We start from the raw sequence: 17,500 nt of genomic DNA, 5'->3' as shown, positions 1-17,500 counted from the left end.
GAGAGCAAACGTAAATTTAGTGGAAAAGATGTGTACCGTTTTTTATTGAAAACCTGAACCCAATGATTTCGCGCTCCGCAAAACCTTTGTGATGGAATCCACGTTATTTACAAACAAAACAAAGAGATGTGACGAACGCAAAGTGTCTTGGAGTGCAGCCGTGGGAGAATACAGTAACTTACAGTACAGTACAGTAACTTCACAAATATTGCAGAGGAGCGCGACGCATTTGTGCGAGAAAGAAAAACGTGTTAAGGGTGAATGCAATGTTTGTTAAGGGCGGCGTGTTTGCGAGAGAGTGTTCTGGTAGAATTGTATATTTTATATTTAAGAAAAAAATTCAAGAAAACGCATTGCTTTGGCGAAAGAACAAAAAATAACAGATAAATATCGGCCTGTGTTCACACCGATTAAAGCTAGAAATAACTCATTCTGGAAATCAAAAAGCTTTTGTAGCATCGCATTAGACATTCGTAGTAGAAGTAACAAATCTAGAATAAAAATTGCTAAATTACGTTGGTTTAATGGGAATAATTGGCCAAAATAAAGTCCTTCGTGTGCTTATAAGAAGTCCTTGTGCTCTTTGATTGGTTGGATGGAATTTGTGCTGATTGGCCAATGCTTTATGCAATATTCAAATTTTGCGCAATTAAAATTCACAACTTTCAGTGAAAAATTGGAAACTTAACTCGACGTCACCCGGACGCAGGACTCATTAGATCCCCGACCGTTTAGAAGGGTCTCGGCTCGCAACGGTGATGTTCCCGAAGAAAACCCCTTCAGACATTAGACCGTACGTCTATTAAATGCATTTATTGATTGTTGGCTGACATGAGAGACAGCTGTTGTAAAGAAGGCTTGACGTGTGTTCAGTAGACATGATCAGCCAATTATATCTCCAGGGCGCCACCACGGTCCCGCATACACACACACACACACACACACACACACACGCTGTGTAACTGAGGCATGGAGGTGCATGTCACCTGTTCCCTGAGTTTAACAAAGACACTGTTCTCCAGCTTCAGCGGGACTGAATAATGAATGATCAGTGGTTCTCAGCCGGCGGGTCGTGATTCGAAGCAGGATCACAGGTATGCTCGGACGGGAGCGGAAAAAACAATGCTGAGAGCAAATAATAAAACGCAACTGACCATATGTACACTGTCAGGAAATATACAGATCAAACAACATGTCACTGGGGCAATAACCTTAAAAGGACAACTTTGTACCTTATGCAACCTTAAAAGATGCATATTAGCACCTTAACTACTGCTATGCACTTTAAGGTACACCATCGCATCTTATCCAACCCTCTAAGGTGCATATTAGTACATTAAGTAGTACATATGTAATATGCACCATTTGGTACGAATTAGCAACCCTAAAAAGGTGCGCATTTGTGGCTCGAGTAAAAATACGTATTGGGAACTTAAGCCTGGAATACGCTACACGACTTTTGAAATCTGAGCAGATTTTAAACCACTAGGCATCGTGCGTACACTTGTAAATAGTGACAAAGCAAAACTGGCAATCATGCATTACGGGAATGAGGATCATACACTAGCGAAAGTCGTTCCGATCTCAACAAACTCATGCAGAAACCCGTGCCTTGTTGCTAGGGGACGCTGGACCAATGAAAACGTCTAAAAATATGTGATTTTCTATCAAATACACAGACTGGCTCTGACTTTCAGCGTCAACGTCTCCAGACTGTAAATCTTTGGAAAATCAGGGCAAAAATCATGTAGTCTATTCCAGGCTTTGTTATAGGTTACTAGACCGCAGGGTAGCTCCTACTGAACAAATTTCACCCTCCGGCTATTTTCTTGCTTGCATTAGCACCAGCGTTAGGAACTCTGAAGCGGCCAACAGTGATGTCTTAATTTGTGGTATTTTCAAATAACCACCGGTGAAAGGAGAACGCGGTGATCGGAGCCATTTCCGTTGTGTGTTGTGGGTTTTGTGGTAACACGGATGGAATGTGAACAAAATTCACAAGATGATAAGAGTATGAAAATCTGACTAAATCTCCTAGGACAACTTGCAGGCTAAGCATCATCGAGGCTGAGGAAAGAACACAAGGCGGCAGAAAACAAGTAAATGGCAATATCTCCATTTCCTGTGTGTGGAGTAAGTATATCTACACGGCTTTCTAAAAATGCTGGGCAGCCAATGTTTTGTATTCGTTTGTTCGGCCAGCATACACTTAGTCCCTGGTAGTTTCTATAGAACTGGTTTAGAGCCCATTCTAAAGTAGGAGCTAAATTGATCACCACAAATAAAGTTCAGAGAACTAAATACGAAAAAGCTTCATTGCATCTTATAGGGGCAAGTTTTGCACATTTTTTTGTGCAGGACAGCAAAAATAAACTCTCCCATTTATTTTCGTTCGGTATGACAAAGGCCCTGCATCTTGTCAAACTAAATTTTGAAGCAAACAAGCTGAGAACCACTAGCCTAGATGGTAACCCCTATGTAATTGCTGCTACTAGAGTTAAGGTTAGGGGAATCGGGGTTACCATCCAGGCATGATCACAGTTGAGTTGTGGCACAGTGAATCAGCACCAGATTCGAGGAAGAGGATCACCCTTAACTATAAATACAACATGAACAATAATGAAGTTGACAATGGCAAAAAAAAGAGAAGTTCTCCAAACGTTTCTTAAGCATCCGTTTCCAGCAGGAATTCAAACTTTAAATGAGTTTATAAAAGGTCTAAACGGGATTCAGATAAGCATCAGACAAGCATGTGTCTGTAAAAAAAAAGTCTGTTTCAGTTCTAGCTATCAGTGTTGGTTGTAGACACCTGCGGTCCGTTGTCATCGGTGTTCTCATTCTCCAAGTTTTCAGCATCTCTTCCCGTTTCTGACTGGTCTTTTTGTTGACTAGAAGTTGGTTCCTGTTGGCCTGAAGAACTCGGTCCCATTTCCGGCTCCGCCCTCGGTTGGAAATCCACAAGATCTTGCAGAATGCTTTCCAGCAGCCTCACGTCCGAAGGCGGGGCCGTTATTATCGAATCCACTGGGAAAGGATTGGGTACAAACTCTTCGTGATTACTAGCATCTATATTTCGGGAGCAGTCTGAACTACTGTGGTCGACTACATCCACAACGCAGTCGTCCAGGTTTAGTGAGTGTTCAGTGGTTGGGTCGCCTCGGCCCGTGGGACTCGAAGGCTCAGAAAGAGGATTTGAGGAGTCCAAGGTACAGCTTGCGTTCGGGAAAGAATCACGCTCAGGAGTCCCATCAGCAGCGGTTTGGTCTATAGCGTCCATGACGCGGTCCAGACAGTCGATGGTGCGGTCGCTGTCGCTATCGATCGTGATCACAGTAGGAGAACGCAATTCCCTCCTTCTCTTTCGATGCCTCCTCTTCTTCCGCTGGACCCAGTACGGGTCAGCCGGCCTTCTTTCGTAGATGATCTCCACACTCGGAGATCGCTCCCTGCTTCGTCGCCGCTCTCGGTGCCGCTTTTCCTTGCTCGCGGTTCCCTCCTTGTGCTGCCGCTGGGCTGCTCGCTCCAAGTGCCGGGTTTTGTACTTGCGTTTGCCACTGGGTTTGTCCAGGCAAGACCTTTCAGAGTGCGAATCAGCGCTGCTGCTGCTGACCGACCGCTTGCGGCGTTTGCGACTGCGCTTTACCTCACAGGGCGGGTCGGGAACCAAGAAAAGAGTCAGAGTCGGGCGACCTACTTTTCTTATCTTTGGTTCTCCTCCTTCGGGAGTTGGAAGGAGAGTGTGAGAATCTCTCTCTCGCATGGTGCGAATGCTCTCCGCTCTTATTTCGAGGAGGAGAGCAGTCGCTACTGCGCGACTTGGAGGCAGGGCTGCCGCTCCAAACAGACACTGCAGGGCTTTGAGTCCAGCTCTGTGTTTGGTTTGGCGAGCCATCCGGGGTCTTGAGGTGCCGAGACTGTTGTAAACTCTTATCCTTCTCTTTGCTGCCAGAGCAACGATGACTTCTGTGCTTCCTGTGACCTCTGAATCGGGAGTCATCTTGACTCTGCCATGAATGTGAATCATCTTTGGACCGGTGCCCACGGGCGGACAAGTAGTCGGATTCTTGTTCTATGTTGTGTGACCCGACTCCATCCGAGAGTAAGTGCTGCGGACTGCACAAGGGAGCAGGGTCTGGGGAGAGACTAAGTCTAAGCGGGTTGTTGTGGGACTGTAACGGGAGCTGCACTTGGGACGCCTCTGATTTCGTTACTGAGGCCAGTGTCTCAGTTGGAGCTGGCTCTTGCTCTTCTTCAGACGAGTCTGAAGAGAGCTGAACAAGTTCTGGAGTCCGTTCAGCCATCGGCTTCACGTATCCCACAATCAGACACTCTTCCTCTTCGTCATTTTCACCGGGTCCGGCTGACACTCTGTCACTCGCCGCGGGGTCAGTCATATCCAAGGAGCTGAGGGGAGGGACTGAGCTAGAGCTTGGCTCCACCCCCTCGCCATGTGATTGCCTGGAAGAGGGGAGGAGGGTTGAATAGGAGGGACCAGGCGTCTCATCATCCCAGGCTGACTGACTTGGCAAACTTTCTGCTCCACTGGCTGTGGCAACGGATGCAAGGCATTCCTGGACAGCAGAGGGATTCTCTGTGACATTGTCCTCACTGTCATTATCGTCATCATCCTGTGAGAAAAGACAGCGAAGAAGACTTGGATAAACTGCACTAGAAACACATTACATCCTCCAGCAGTGTTTTGACATGATCTGGTTACAATAAACAGAAAGACAACTTAAATTATGCACTGTTCCTCACACAAGGTTATCATGAGTTAGTAAGATTTTTTGAAAATTGAAACTCTTTTCTATGAATATGAAAAAAATGTTATTTAATCCAAATGCAGTGATTGTGTGTCTTACCTCGGAGATGGCGATAACAGAGAGGTCCGAGCTGCTGCCCTCCTCGTAGCTGGGAGCGGGACAGTCGTAAACGGCCTGCTGGTCGTACGCCTCCATGTTAAGGGTGGAGCGGGCGAAGCTCACCAGCTCATGCAGGAAGTGGTCTGTACGTGCCAGCAGGAAGGGGCGGAGCTCATCCCGGATTGCAGAGTCCTCCATGTTGTAGTTCATGATGCGCGAGATGATGATGTTCTGCACGATGTTCACCAGCGACCCATGCGAACCGTACAGCACCGTGAGCTCACGCTGCAGCCACGGCAAAAGCCGTCGCAAACAGCCAGGATTTTGTCGCAAGAACGCTGCTGAAATGTCCCTCTGCCTGCCGGCGTCCCTCGAGTTGCGCACTCGCACGCCAGTCCTATAAAGCGCGCGTCGAAACGCCACGACGTCTTGGTCTCTCAAACGCCGCAAGCTCCGCCCCTCGCCACGCCCATGCCTGCGCGCCGTCAATCGCAGCACCATCTGCTGGACGTCCTGGTTCTCCGCGAGCGCCGCCGCATCCGTCAGCCCGTCAAACATAACGTCGTCCTCCAGCGGAGGGGAGGAGGAAGGGGCGGGGTTTGGCGCCCTGTGGCCCCGCCTCTCCCTCCCTCGGAGGACCCGGGGGCGGAGCACGCGTGCAGGCGGATCGGGGTTCGCTGCCGCTCCATTCTCCGGCGGACGCAGCACAAACTCCTTAAAGTCGTTCTCCCCTTTGACGGAGTGGAATATGGAGTGGAAGGGCTGCTTGCAGAGCGGACACTCGGCTTTGTTCTTGGACCACTCGTGGATGCAGCGGAAACAGAACTGGTGCAGGCAGCGGTCCAGAGACGCCACGTTGTTGAAGCCGTCGAGGCAGATGGGGCATTTGGAATCGGGCGACGCGTTGGCCAATAACCGCTGAGAAGATTTGCCAGCACCGTCTCGCTTCCTCACACGCAGCTTCATCTTAGAGGGCGCCATCATCTGCAACACATTGTCCCCTTGTTAGACAACCTTCACATTTATGCATTTTGCAGATGCTTTTATCTAAATGAAAACAAGACGTATCGGCAACATCCGGTGCCAGGTTCATGATGCATGAACACCGACGCTGCAGCATTTTTAATTGTTTTCCCACATTAGGTTTTATCCGAAGCAAACTGCAAATGAGACGCAAGTGATTTATCAACAACAACTCGAGGTTAAAACGCCAAGTCCTTCGTTCTTAGTTTATTCAGGGCAAAATGAAACATTTCACCATCAGGCACTGATAGAGGGATTAATAGTTTAATTAAAATGCACTGATGAGGAAGGATGTAACTTAACATAATGATTAAGGCTTCGACTGCAACAACTTATTTAAACTTAAATTATTATTTTTAGGGGGTTTTGACCATGTATGCATACAGTTAGTCATAAGGTCACACAACCCAGCGAAATAAATATATAATAAAAACGTGGGATTATAAAAAGTGACTTTTGTTCTGCCCTGAGTTACTTATTTTACATAAAGATGAATACAGCTAACACTGTACGTAAAGCTTGTGCAATATTTAATATCTTAAAGATACAGTAATGAAATCTACTGCACCGGCTGCCATAAATTATTACTTCATTTACAACAATACCACGGCATATGTACTAGTTTTTTTACATTACATTGTTTCGAGCATAAGAATTGTTTTTTTTTACATTTTATTCATATTTAAAATTATATCCTCTCTAGAGGAAACATTTTAAAAGAAATTAAAAATGCAAAGATTAGACATAAATAATGTTTTTTATGCCAAACTCTGCTTAAGGCTGATTCTTCAGTTATGTTATGAAATATTAAACAAAACTTTTTTTCGTTTTATGTACAAATTTCCCAAAACTTATTCTTCCATTAATCACAAATCGCATCGATACACCGCATTTATTTTACGTAACTGGTGTGCTGTTAAGACAGCATGTTAAAAAAAGTAACATTTGGCCAGATTTCATAATTATATCTGATATTTTCATACAAATATTGGCATAATTTCCTTTTCTTTTATCTCCCAAAATGCACCATAAACATGCTTTTAGTCCCGCTGCATGAAATCACGTCCTGTTTCATAACAGAAAGTCATATGCGGATCACATTTCCTTTTTTTTTTTTTTTTTTTTTTGATTGAAATGACAACCATCACGTTTACATGCATTTTTCACTAAATACATTTTATCCATCTTTAAAGACCTAGGTGTGGTCCCGGTGTAACCTCCAGACCTTTGGAGTGTCTGAAAAGCCCTGGATGTGTTCTGTTTACAAGAAAACCAGGCTTTTTAAAGAAACCCAAGTACACAGGATACAAGCGGAGCACCGTGGTACATTACAGCACAGTTACGTGCGCAATTAATTCGCGTGAAGACATTAATAAGGTTGTTTAGATTGAAATAAATGCATTCTCTAGCCAGAGACATCACATATACGTCCACAAACACCGGCACGCTTTTAATAAAGCGTACAAAACCGCACCGTACACAAACGTTTCGAAAACAAGAGGCTAACGAACGCGCTGTCGGTAACGTTACCGTTCATCACCGCGACGCTCACGAAACGCAGCGAACGCGTGAAGTAAGGGAACGCGAGCCGGAGCCGAACAGACAGCTGCTTTTACGACACAGAGCCGTACCTGATCGTCAGCCCCTCATCGCTAAAACAACGCGCGCGATCCGGAGCGCGCGCGTCCGCGTCCCAAAACACGTCTGTGTCGCGTCCGCGCGACGCCCGTCAGCGAGAACACACGGAGCGACGCGAAACGAACATTAAACGGCGGATGGAAGCGGAAGAGCTTCGCACTGCTGTGGAGGAACGGAGCCCACGGAGCGGCTTTTCCGGTGACGTCACGGCCTGGAGCGGAAGTGCAGCGGAAAACACGAAACGGTCTGTTTTTTCTTCTTATACATACAAAATAAAAATAAACATACATGAACAATGTGAAATAATATATTATTTATAATACACATGGCGGAATATAATATATATAATATATATATTATATATATATATATATATAAATAAAACAAAGAAATAATAACATATGATAAAAAAATCAATAAACAACAACAAAACAAATAAATAAATGCATGTTGTCATTTGTTAAAATACAAAAATATATTTATTAGAATATATAAAAAACAAACGAATAAAAGAAATAAAATGAATGTTCTTTTTTGGCATTTCTTTATTAAGAATATGCTGAAAACAAACGGGTGATATTAATTAAATAATAACAATATTCATTAAAAAGAATAAGCAAATAAAATTATTAATGCATAGAATGGACGAACAAAAATAACAGATGAATTATACTTATTTACTAAAATATATGGAAAATACAGTCAAATGAAACCAGACATTTATTTATATTAGGTACTAAATAAAACACATTCTAAAAATCAATAAATGAACGCACGCAGAAATACTTTAGTTTGAATGTTTTTAAATAAATAAATAGTAAAATCGAATACCTAACGCATACACACATTTATATTGCCTTTTATAAATATAATAAATAAACAAATATTTTATAATGGTCCAAAATATATGTCTTTGGATGATAATATTATATACATATATACACACATATATATATATATATATATATATATACTGAAAGCGTAACAACGAACCGTCTGAGGAAAACTACTGGAGAAAGAAAAAGTTACTTCCGGTCGTCGTCTTGGAAACCAGTGGAGCGCTTCCCGTCGCGAGCTGATGCTAAGCGCGCTAAAGCTAACGAGTCTCCGGCTCGGACTGAAGTAAAGAATCAGAAACGATGCTCGTCAGTCGACGCTGTTTGGACAGAATCTGTTCACTCGTGAGTCTCGGACAGTTCAAAATACTAATATAATAATAATAATAATAATAATAATAATATATATATTTTTACTGCCATTATTTACACGAACATTCAGTCAATGAGCTTTTATTCAAAGCGGCTTACTACTGAGGACAAGGGAAGGAGTTCATTTTTACAATTATATAATAGATATTAATAATATTATGATAAACAGAGCAACCGAGTGTTAGAGGCTTTTGTTGTGTGATAAAACGAAAAGGAATAGATAGAATAGAAGAAGAGCTAGTATTAGGACGATATTTTAGAAAACAAGCAGTTAGTAAATGAATATAAGTCTAAAAGGGACAAGATGTTGTTCTTTAAAGAATAGAATTAGATTAGATTTACACAGTGCTAGACTTCTACTGTTTTGTTACCAGCATGTTATTTTGTTTATATATATATATATATATATATATATATATATATATATATATATATATATATATATATGTGTGTGTGTGTGTGTGTGTGTGTGTGTGTGTGTGTGTGTGTGTAATGATTGCTTCAAAAGGTTGTGCAACAAAATATTATTGTTATTTGGGTGATCATTGTGGGCCTTTAATGGAAGGGTACTAACAGTTTTGTCTCTCTGTGTGTGTGTCTCTGTGTGTGTGTGTGTGTGTCTCTGTGTGTGTGTCTCTCTGTGTGTGTGTGTGTGTGTGTGTGTGTGTGTGTGTGTGTGTGTGTGTGTCTCTGCAGGTTCTTCTGCTGGTGGTTCTACTCTCGTGGGGGTTCGTCATCTACGGCACACGGATCGCTGCTCAGTGGGAGCTCGAGAAACGAGAAAAGATAAAGACGTGAATCAGCAGACCTCACTTCAGACCAGAAACACACTCTTCATCATGTCTCCAGTATAATGTGTGACTTTTTAACTTGTATTTTTTACATCAATCATGTAAATATTTTTTTGTAATGCATATGTTTCAAGCTTTTATTGAGATCTTTACGATTAAATAATCATGTTTCTGTAGCCCGGCTCTCTGTTTATGACACACTATCAGGCCACTAGGTGGAGTAGTGCACTAGAAAGAGCTCAAGCACACTACTCAGTGTTCATGCAGAGATAATGAGTGTATAACCGCTCCTGAGCAGTTTACAGAAGAAACGCAACGAAACACACAGCTGAATGTAAAAACAACAGAAATGGAATAAAAAAATTTAAATATAAAAGGTTTTCATTAGTTCCAGTGTTATTATATTATATATAGATATTATTATAGTTTTTATACCATAAGTAATCATATATATATATATATATATATATATATATATATATATATATATATATATATATATATATATATATATATGTTATTATATGATTATGAATTAACAATTAAGCTTTATTTAAATATTTGGTAATTTTCTTTTTATTATACAACTACATATATAACATTTTACAATTTCTTTTTAAGTTTTAGTTATGGCGTACATCAAAGCAAATCTAAATATTACAATTTTTCCAACTAGTTTAAGAATTTTTTTTTAATATACATCTATCTATATGCAAGTCATTTAACAAGTATTTTTTATTATAATTATAACCATAATTCTTAATGGTTTTAGGGTTTGTATTTTTCAGCACCTTTTGTTTATATTGCCGTTTAGCATTTCCAATTTCCATGTAATATATTTCATTTCAAATGTATAATTTTTTTATAAATATATCAGTTTCAGACAATAACACTTAATTTAAATCGCTTCATGTTTTCAGATAAAAAGAAAAAGAAGACAAAAAGTTACTTTACAGCACAGTATCATCATATTTAAGGATATGGTCCTATATGAAGGGAGTGTTTGATCTGTCTGCGTCTGCTGTTCTCTCTGTGATGTTAATCAGATGATTGAGTGAATGGCTCTTTTGTGTTCGTGTGTCGCTCACGCATTTCATTACGAGACCCTTCAGACGCCTGATTATTCCTCTCGCACAGAACAGCTCTCCCCTTTCACATTCACAATCAGAGTGTGTGTGTGTGTGTGTGTGTGTGTGTTGGTCGCTGCACCTGTGCTGCTGAGACCTGTGTGTGTGTGATGTTTCCCAGCGTCGCTGATTTAAACGGATCTATAAACAAGAACTTCACACACCGTGTTTAGGTTATTAAGTTGATTTTATTTTCTAAGCATCGCGGACATGCATCATGCGTGGTATGATTTATGATGTCGTGCATCAGCTGCAGTCGACACATGAGTGACGGAGCTCGTCCTAATTAAACACACACACACACACACACACACACGTTCTTCTGAAGAGCTTCTCATTCAGATCAGCAGCTGAGCTCTAATTCTCTCTGTAACCTTCACCACGCTTTCATTTACGTGTGTGTGTGTGTGTTTAAGTGTGTCTGAATGTCTTTTTTTGCGTTGCACATTTTAGTTTCGAAAGTCTCTTCTGCATTTATTTGATCAAAAATACTATAAAAATTGCTAAATATTATTTTAATGTAGATCATCTGTTTTCTCAGTGAATGTGTGTTAAAGTGTGATTTATTTCTGTGATTTTCGGCATCATTACTCCAGTCTTCGGCGTCACGATATCTTCAGAAATCAGACTAATGAGCTGTTTTTCTGATGCATATTATCATCAGTGTTGAAAACAGTTGTGCTGCACAGTGTTTTTGTGGAAACGGTGACTTTTCAGGATTCACAGATGAATAGAAAGTTAAAAAAAACGGCGTTTGTGTGAAACAGAAATCTTTTGCAACATTATAAATGTCTTTTTGATTAATATAATGCAGCCTCGATGAATAAGAGTGTGAATTTCTTTGAAAGGACGCATTTAAATGATGCCGATATGCCACTTATTGTTTTTATTTCTAATTCATGACTCTATGTAATCTAGTACTTTTACGGCTCTGTAGTTCTGAAGTCACAAACACAGCTAAAAATACACTTTGGGTTAAAGTAAGTCTATTCCACCGCCCTACATAAACAGCGGCTACACTAAAGGCCGTCTGCGGTGCTAAACACACACCTGTGTCTCCACAGGGGTCAGGGGTCAGGGGTCAGGGAGCAGGTCGGCGCCGTCGGAGCCGCTGGGGACTCCTGGGATACTGGAGTAATCATCGGCGGGCGTCTCCGGCAGCATCACGGGTCTCCTGGAGTCTTTGACGGGAGCCGAGGAGCGCTTTCCTTCCAGCCAGTACGTCACCATATCACCCTTACCCTGAGACACACAGCACAGGTCAGTGTCCTCGGCCCACAGAACACAAATACATCTGCACGGGCTTTAAGGTCCTCAAAACACATTTAATGGAGAATTTTATTAGCGCTGCCAAACGATTAAACACGTTCAAAATAAATGTTTTTGTTTACATAATGTGTGCTCTACATATATAAATAAAAATAGAAACATTATATATATATATATATATATATATATATATGTAAATATTCTCACTCTTTCTATACAATATATATATATATATATATATATATATATATACACACACATACATATACATATATTAGTATGCACACATATGTAAATCAAAACTTTTATTTTGGATGTGATTCATTGCATTTAATTGTTTGACAGCACTATAATTCTTTAAGAAATATAATCATGTTTTGTGTTTGACCCAGACATGTACCCATGATTTGATGTCAAAAATACTTTGTAAAATTCTGTTAGAAGTTATATTAGGACTAAAAAACTTTTGCACTTTTTGTATTTAGCCTTTAAACGCGTCTCGCACACCTTTGGACTGAATTTTGTTGACGAACATGAATTTGTACGACCGCTTGCCAAAGCTGCAAAGCTGTTTTTGTGAACAAAAATAATTCATTCGGTCTTAAAACGTCTCGGGCTATTACTTTTTACGGTCTTGAAATGATCCTCTTAGAAGTAAATATGCAATTTCGACTGTTTCTGAGTAATCAAAAAGTTAGAAATTTTAAATCCATTCAGTCCAGCTGAGTTTAAATATGTATTTACTTGTATATTTATTATATACATATAGCCTCACAGCTTGTGTAATGTCACATTTTAAATAATTTCCTAAAACGGATAAATGCAATAATAACAAGGTAACATTCGAAACCTTTGACGTTCACTCATTAATAGTTGCTGATTAAATTATGTAAAATATTGAATAATGAAAAAGTGATTCAGTCGGACTCTGAATGTAATCAAGGGAGGGAAAGTAAATAAATTAAAGAGCGCCCAAAACAGAGACTTGAGGAACACCAGTAGTCTGTAGGTTAGAGATAACTAACAAGAGCTTGATGAGAAATTGTAGTGAAGTCCAGAATTTTATCTGAAGACGAGTGAGCCGCGTCTCACCTTGACCTGTAAGACTCCTCTGCAGGTGAGCACATACCCAGCGATCTCCTCCAGCAGGTAAAACACGCTGGAGCTGCACTGGATCTTCAGCGCTGCGCACAGAGCAAACACAACACTGAGCGACTTCAGCGCGGTGCAAAGAGCTTTCGCATGAAAGCGGTGCTTTTTGCACGATGCAATTTGCAGCTGTAGACATTTCAAGCACTCCTGCGGCTCTACATTTAATTGCCTCGTGCCAATCACGGTCATCATATCAGCTCTAGTATATTCAGTATATTCCTGCCTTCGCTGGTGGACTCCATACGGGACGCCGTGTTCACCGTGTCTCCAAACAGACAGTATCTGGGCATCTTAGTTCCCACGACCCCTGCGACGACCGGCCCTGGAAACACACATCAGACCTGCAGGGTGAATGGATGACGATGATTCGAGCCGTTACTTTAAATATTTCTGCTGCGTGTCAAATTATATTTTGATACATAACTGTGAAAACATTTCACTGCATGTCGTACCATGTATGTATGTGTATGTGACAAATAAAATTTGAATTTGAAAATATTATCGGTCATTATAGGTAACCGCAATAAATAAATATGTATTACGGCAACAATAACAACATATGAAAAAAACTGGAATTAATTTTATAAATGAACGAATAGTCACATTTCTTAATTTCATTTAGCTTGACGTGATGTACTGACATAATAAAAAATGAAAACGGACAAACTGAAATAAAAAATGACATACAATATAATACATTAATGAATTAAAAACCAAAAAAAACATACACACACATATATATACATATATATATATATATATATACACACACACACATATACACACAAATAAAATACATTCTAAATGAAACAAAACAACATAAAAAACCTTAAATTAATTTTATTTCAGTTAGTAAAATTTTTCATTTAGTTTAACATGATGTATTAAAGTAACTGAAAAGGAAAACAAATAACCTGAAATAAAAAAGTAAAAATAAAAACTGAATTAAAACATACAAATTCTTAAAAAACATACATCAAAATAGCTTGAACCTTAATTACAAAAATAATTTAATATATATATATATATATATATATATATATATATATATATATATATATATATATATATATATATATATATAGTTTTATTGTAATAAAAAATATATATATATATATATATATATATATATATATATATATATATATATATATATATATATATATATATATATATTAATTAATTTCAATTTAAATTATATATGAAACCATTATTTACATGAAACCAAAATGAGAAAGTGAAAGAGGCGTAGTATAAGTGTACCTGAGTGTATTCCAGCGCGGATCTGCAGCTGGGTTTGTGGTCTGTGGGGGATTCTGAAGGTCTTGCAGACGGACACCAGGTCCAGAGCCATGCTGGCGATCTCCGACGCGTGCAGAATCCCGTTCTCTCGCGGCACGCCGGACACCACCATATCTACAGCACACACACACACACACACACACAGCCTCACAGTAACACACACAACGGACCTGCTTCTAAAGACCTCCAAGGCTACGAGTTTAGTACTAAAATTAAAAAAAAAACAAACAATCATAAATGAGGAATAATAAATATTATAAAAAGAAAAAAAAAAAGAGAAAAACTATTTGTGTTTTTGTATTATCATTTTAAATTTATTGAAGTACATTTACTAATTTTGTTGCTTTTCAAATTTTTTTAAAAATGTGTCTGATACTAATAAATAATGATACTAATATGTGTCAAAATGAAAGTTCTTCCTTGATGTCAAAAATCAGATATTAAGATATTTTGTGCATTTCCTACAATAAATATATCAAAACTTAATTTTTGATTTTGACACCCTCAAATTCCAGAATTTCGATCAAATATTGTCCTGTACTAACAAACAGATTATAATAATAATAATAATTTGACACATGTTGGACACACACAACATTATACACAAAATAAAATCGCTCAAATAGTCTGATTAATAACTGCGTTATGTGTACATGCGTCGCCGATGGTTTCCACTTTATACACATCGTAGTTGTCGATGATCTCGTCAAACGTGGTGTAGAGTTTGTTGAGGAAGTCCACCACCTGGTAAGGAGTGCTAGTGCTGGACAGCTGTGTGAAGCCCACGATATCACTGAGAACATGAAGACAAGAACAAACCAGGTCTACAACTATATACAAAAACAACATCACATCTTTAAAGAAACCTCCTTTTACTAAACAGATTTTTGGAGATATGAGTCTCCGCGTCTCAGCAATGAAAGTGAATGGGTGCCGTCAGAACGAGAGTCTGATGAAAACGTCACAATAAATCAAAATCACATCCGGAGAGGACTAAAGATGAAACTAATCCAGAAGTAAGATTTATTTAACTAAGCATGAGTCTGTGTGAATCCTTTAATCAGGAGAGAAATCTGCACAGATCAAGCAGCGTTTACAAAACAGCTTTAAACTAATATATGTCTGGATTTTGATGTGAGAGACAGCAGGAGAAAACTGATGGACTGGATTGCTGTGGATTATTTAGTTGTTTTTATCAGCGGTTTGACGGCACCCATTTACTACAAAAGGATCTGCATTTAAGTTTTTCTAAGTTACTAATGTTACCTAGTGGGAACTTGCTGTGATTTGTGTTGCATTAAAGTTGTCTGAGGAAACAGGATAATCACAGTGTGTGTGTGTGTGTGTGTGTGAGAGAGAGAGATCACCTGAAGAACACGGTGGCACTAACGTAACTCTGGGCTTGTAGAGGTTTGCCCTGACGCAGATCATCAGCCACCTGTTTAGGCAGCATACCTGTAACACACACACACACACACACACACACCTGCTGTAAAACACTGACACACAACGCTGAAACACTCCGTGACGTTTGTATTCCTGTAGTTGAATCAATCTGTATTGTACAAAGCTCTAGAGACTTAGGCTAGATCAGGGCCAAACCTGAAATTATGACTGAAATCTTTATGATTTATTTTTCATGTTGTGTTCGTTTACTGTAAAGCAGTCTGTCGGTCTTCTGTTTCTCCAGCATCAGATCCTGAGTCCGTTCACCAACAAGAACCTCCAGATGTTTACTGTACTTCTCCATCTACACACACACACATATCTTACAATAGTAACAAACCTGTGTGTGTGTGTTTATATGTGCATGTGTGTGTGTGTGCGAGAGTATTTGTGAGTGCGTGTGTGCGCAAGCGTGCGCGTGTGTGTATGAGAGTGTTTATAAATGTGTGTGTGTGTGCATGTGTGTGCGCAAGAGTGTTTTTGAGAGTGTGTGAGTGTGCAAGAGTATTTGTGTGTGTGTGTGCAAGAGAGTGTTTGTGAGTATGCAAGAGAGTATTTCTGTGTTTGTGAGTGTGCGTTTGAGTGTGCGAAAAGAGTATTTTTGTGTGTGAGAGTGTGTGAGAGAGTGTTTGTGAGGTATTGTATTTATGTGTGTGTGTGCGCGCGCAAGAGTGTTTTTGAGAGTGTGTGTGAGTGTGCGAGAGTATTTGTGTGTGTGTGCAACAGTGTGTGTGAGTGTGCGAGAGTATTTGTGTGTGTGTGCAACAGTGTGTGTGAGTGTGCGAGAGTGTTTGAGTGTATGTGTGTGTGCGCAACAGTGTTTGTGAGTATGTGAGAGAGTATTTCTTTGTTTGAGTGTGTGTGTGTGTGAGTGTGCGAGAGTGTTTGAGTGTGTGAGTGTAGAACTGACCAGCTCCATCATCATGTCTACAGGACTGACTTTGTGTGGGTTGATTCTGTGAACAAACTTGCGGATCTGCTCAAAGGTGGGCCGGTGGGCGGGGTTATGAGCACGGCATCGGCGAATCAGCTGACAGCAAGAGAGAAAGAGAGAGAGAGTACAAACAGGAGGAGAGCTGTTCATATGGCTGAATCCCCCAAAAGTTTCTACTTCTGTTGATGCACATTGTTTAAAGAGCTCAAATATAGAGAAAGAACCAGTGACTGTATGATCGTGACATGCATCTTTTGACAGACCTCAGCGTATTCAGTAGGACACGGGCAGGTGCTGTCAGCTTTCCCTGAGATCAGCTCCGGCAGCGGAGGACACCAGCCACACTCCAGAGAGCTGTCCTCCGCCTCACACACACACACACACACATCAACATCACCCCGAATCAAATAATACTGTCCTTATTTCAGCTAGCAACATTCTCATTCGTTCCATTCATTAATGAAATAAAAAAAATGCTTAAAGAAAAAGACAGAAAGAAAAAAATATATATATATATATTTAAAATAATATAAAAAATGACAAGAAAAATTATTTTGTAATTATTAGAGAAATAAACTAGCAATATCATAATTTCCTTTGTAAGTTGTAAATGAAAAAGGTATTATAAATTAAATATATAAAATATATAAATATATTAAAAATTATTTTATTTAAAAATAAAATTCCATTTTTAATTCAATTTAATTTGTGCTGTTATTTGTATTTGTTAATAACTCGTTACCTGCGT

At 39.7% G+C, this 17,500-nt stretch overlaps 2 protein-coding genes and 1 long non-coding RNA gene across 4 annotated transcripts in view; 1 reads left to right on the top strand and 2 right to left on the bottom strand.

Moving 5' to 3' along the window:
* The window catches only part of toporsb (topoisomerase I binding, arginine/serine-rich b), a 7,919-nt gene extending 179 nt beyond the window's left edge, over positions 1-7,740 (bottom strand). Inside the window, 4 exon segments of the mRNA XM_043232532.1 lie at positions 1-3,655; positions 3,657-4,628; positions 4,863-5,846; positions 7,517-7,740. The exon segment at positions 1-3,655 is cut by the window's left edge and continues 179 nt beyond it. Of these exon segments, the coding sequence (XP_043088467.1) occupies positions 2,783-3,655; positions 3,657-4,628; positions 4,863-5,846 (2,829 nt within the window). The 5' untranslated portion in view covers positions 7,517-7,740 and the 3' untranslated portion in view covers positions 1-2,782.
* Positions 7,741-8,569: 829 nt separating this feature from the next.
* LOC122334543 lies at positions 8,570-9,698 on the top strand. Its single transcript, XR_006248765.1, has 2 exons — positions 8,570-8,704; positions 9,428-9,698. It is a non-coding gene; the product is annotated as an uncharacterized LOC122334543 (long non-coding RNA).
* A 1,064-nt stretch (positions 9,699-10,762) lies between these two features.
* LOC122334540 (atrial natriuretic peptide receptor 2) overlaps positions 10,763-17,500 on the bottom strand; it is a 14,288-nt gene continuing 7,550 nt past the window's right edge. Inside the window, exons 15-23 of one of the 2 annotated variants that reach the window (XM_043232533.1) lie at positions 17,016-17,117; positions 16,729-16,848; positions 16,029-16,122; positions 15,740-15,827; positions 15,026-15,165; positions 14,334-14,486; positions 13,294-13,392; positions 13,011-13,102; positions 10,763-11,891 (exon numbers count right to left, since the gene is read on the bottom strand). In XM_043232533.1, coding sequence (XP_043088468.1) covers positions 11,724-11,891; positions 13,011-13,102; positions 13,294-13,392; positions 14,334-14,486; positions 15,026-15,165; positions 15,740-15,827; positions 16,029-16,122; positions 16,729-16,848; positions 17,016-17,117 — 1,056 coding nt within the window. In that variant the 3' untranslated portion in view covers positions 10,763-11,723. The remainder of the gene's footprint in view (positions 11,892-13,010; positions 13,103-13,293; positions 13,393-14,333; positions 14,487-15,025; positions 15,166-15,739; positions 15,828-16,028; positions 16,123-16,728; positions 16,849-17,015; positions 17,118-17,500) is intronic. The other variant, XM_043232534.1, reaches the window with a different exon arrangement.

The sequence above is a fragment of the Puntigrus tetrazona genome, unplaced genomic scaffold (genome assembly GCF_018831695.1).
Source record: "Puntigrus tetrazona isolate hp1 unplaced genomic scaffold, ASM1883169v1 S000000575, whole genome shotgun sequence".
Lineage (NCBI taxonomy): Eukaryota > Metazoa > Chordata > Actinopteri > Cypriniformes > Cyprinidae > Puntigrus > Puntigrus tetrazona.
Note: the sequence above shows the minus strand (reverse complement) of the source record. Positions and strands in the feature narration are given on the sequence as shown.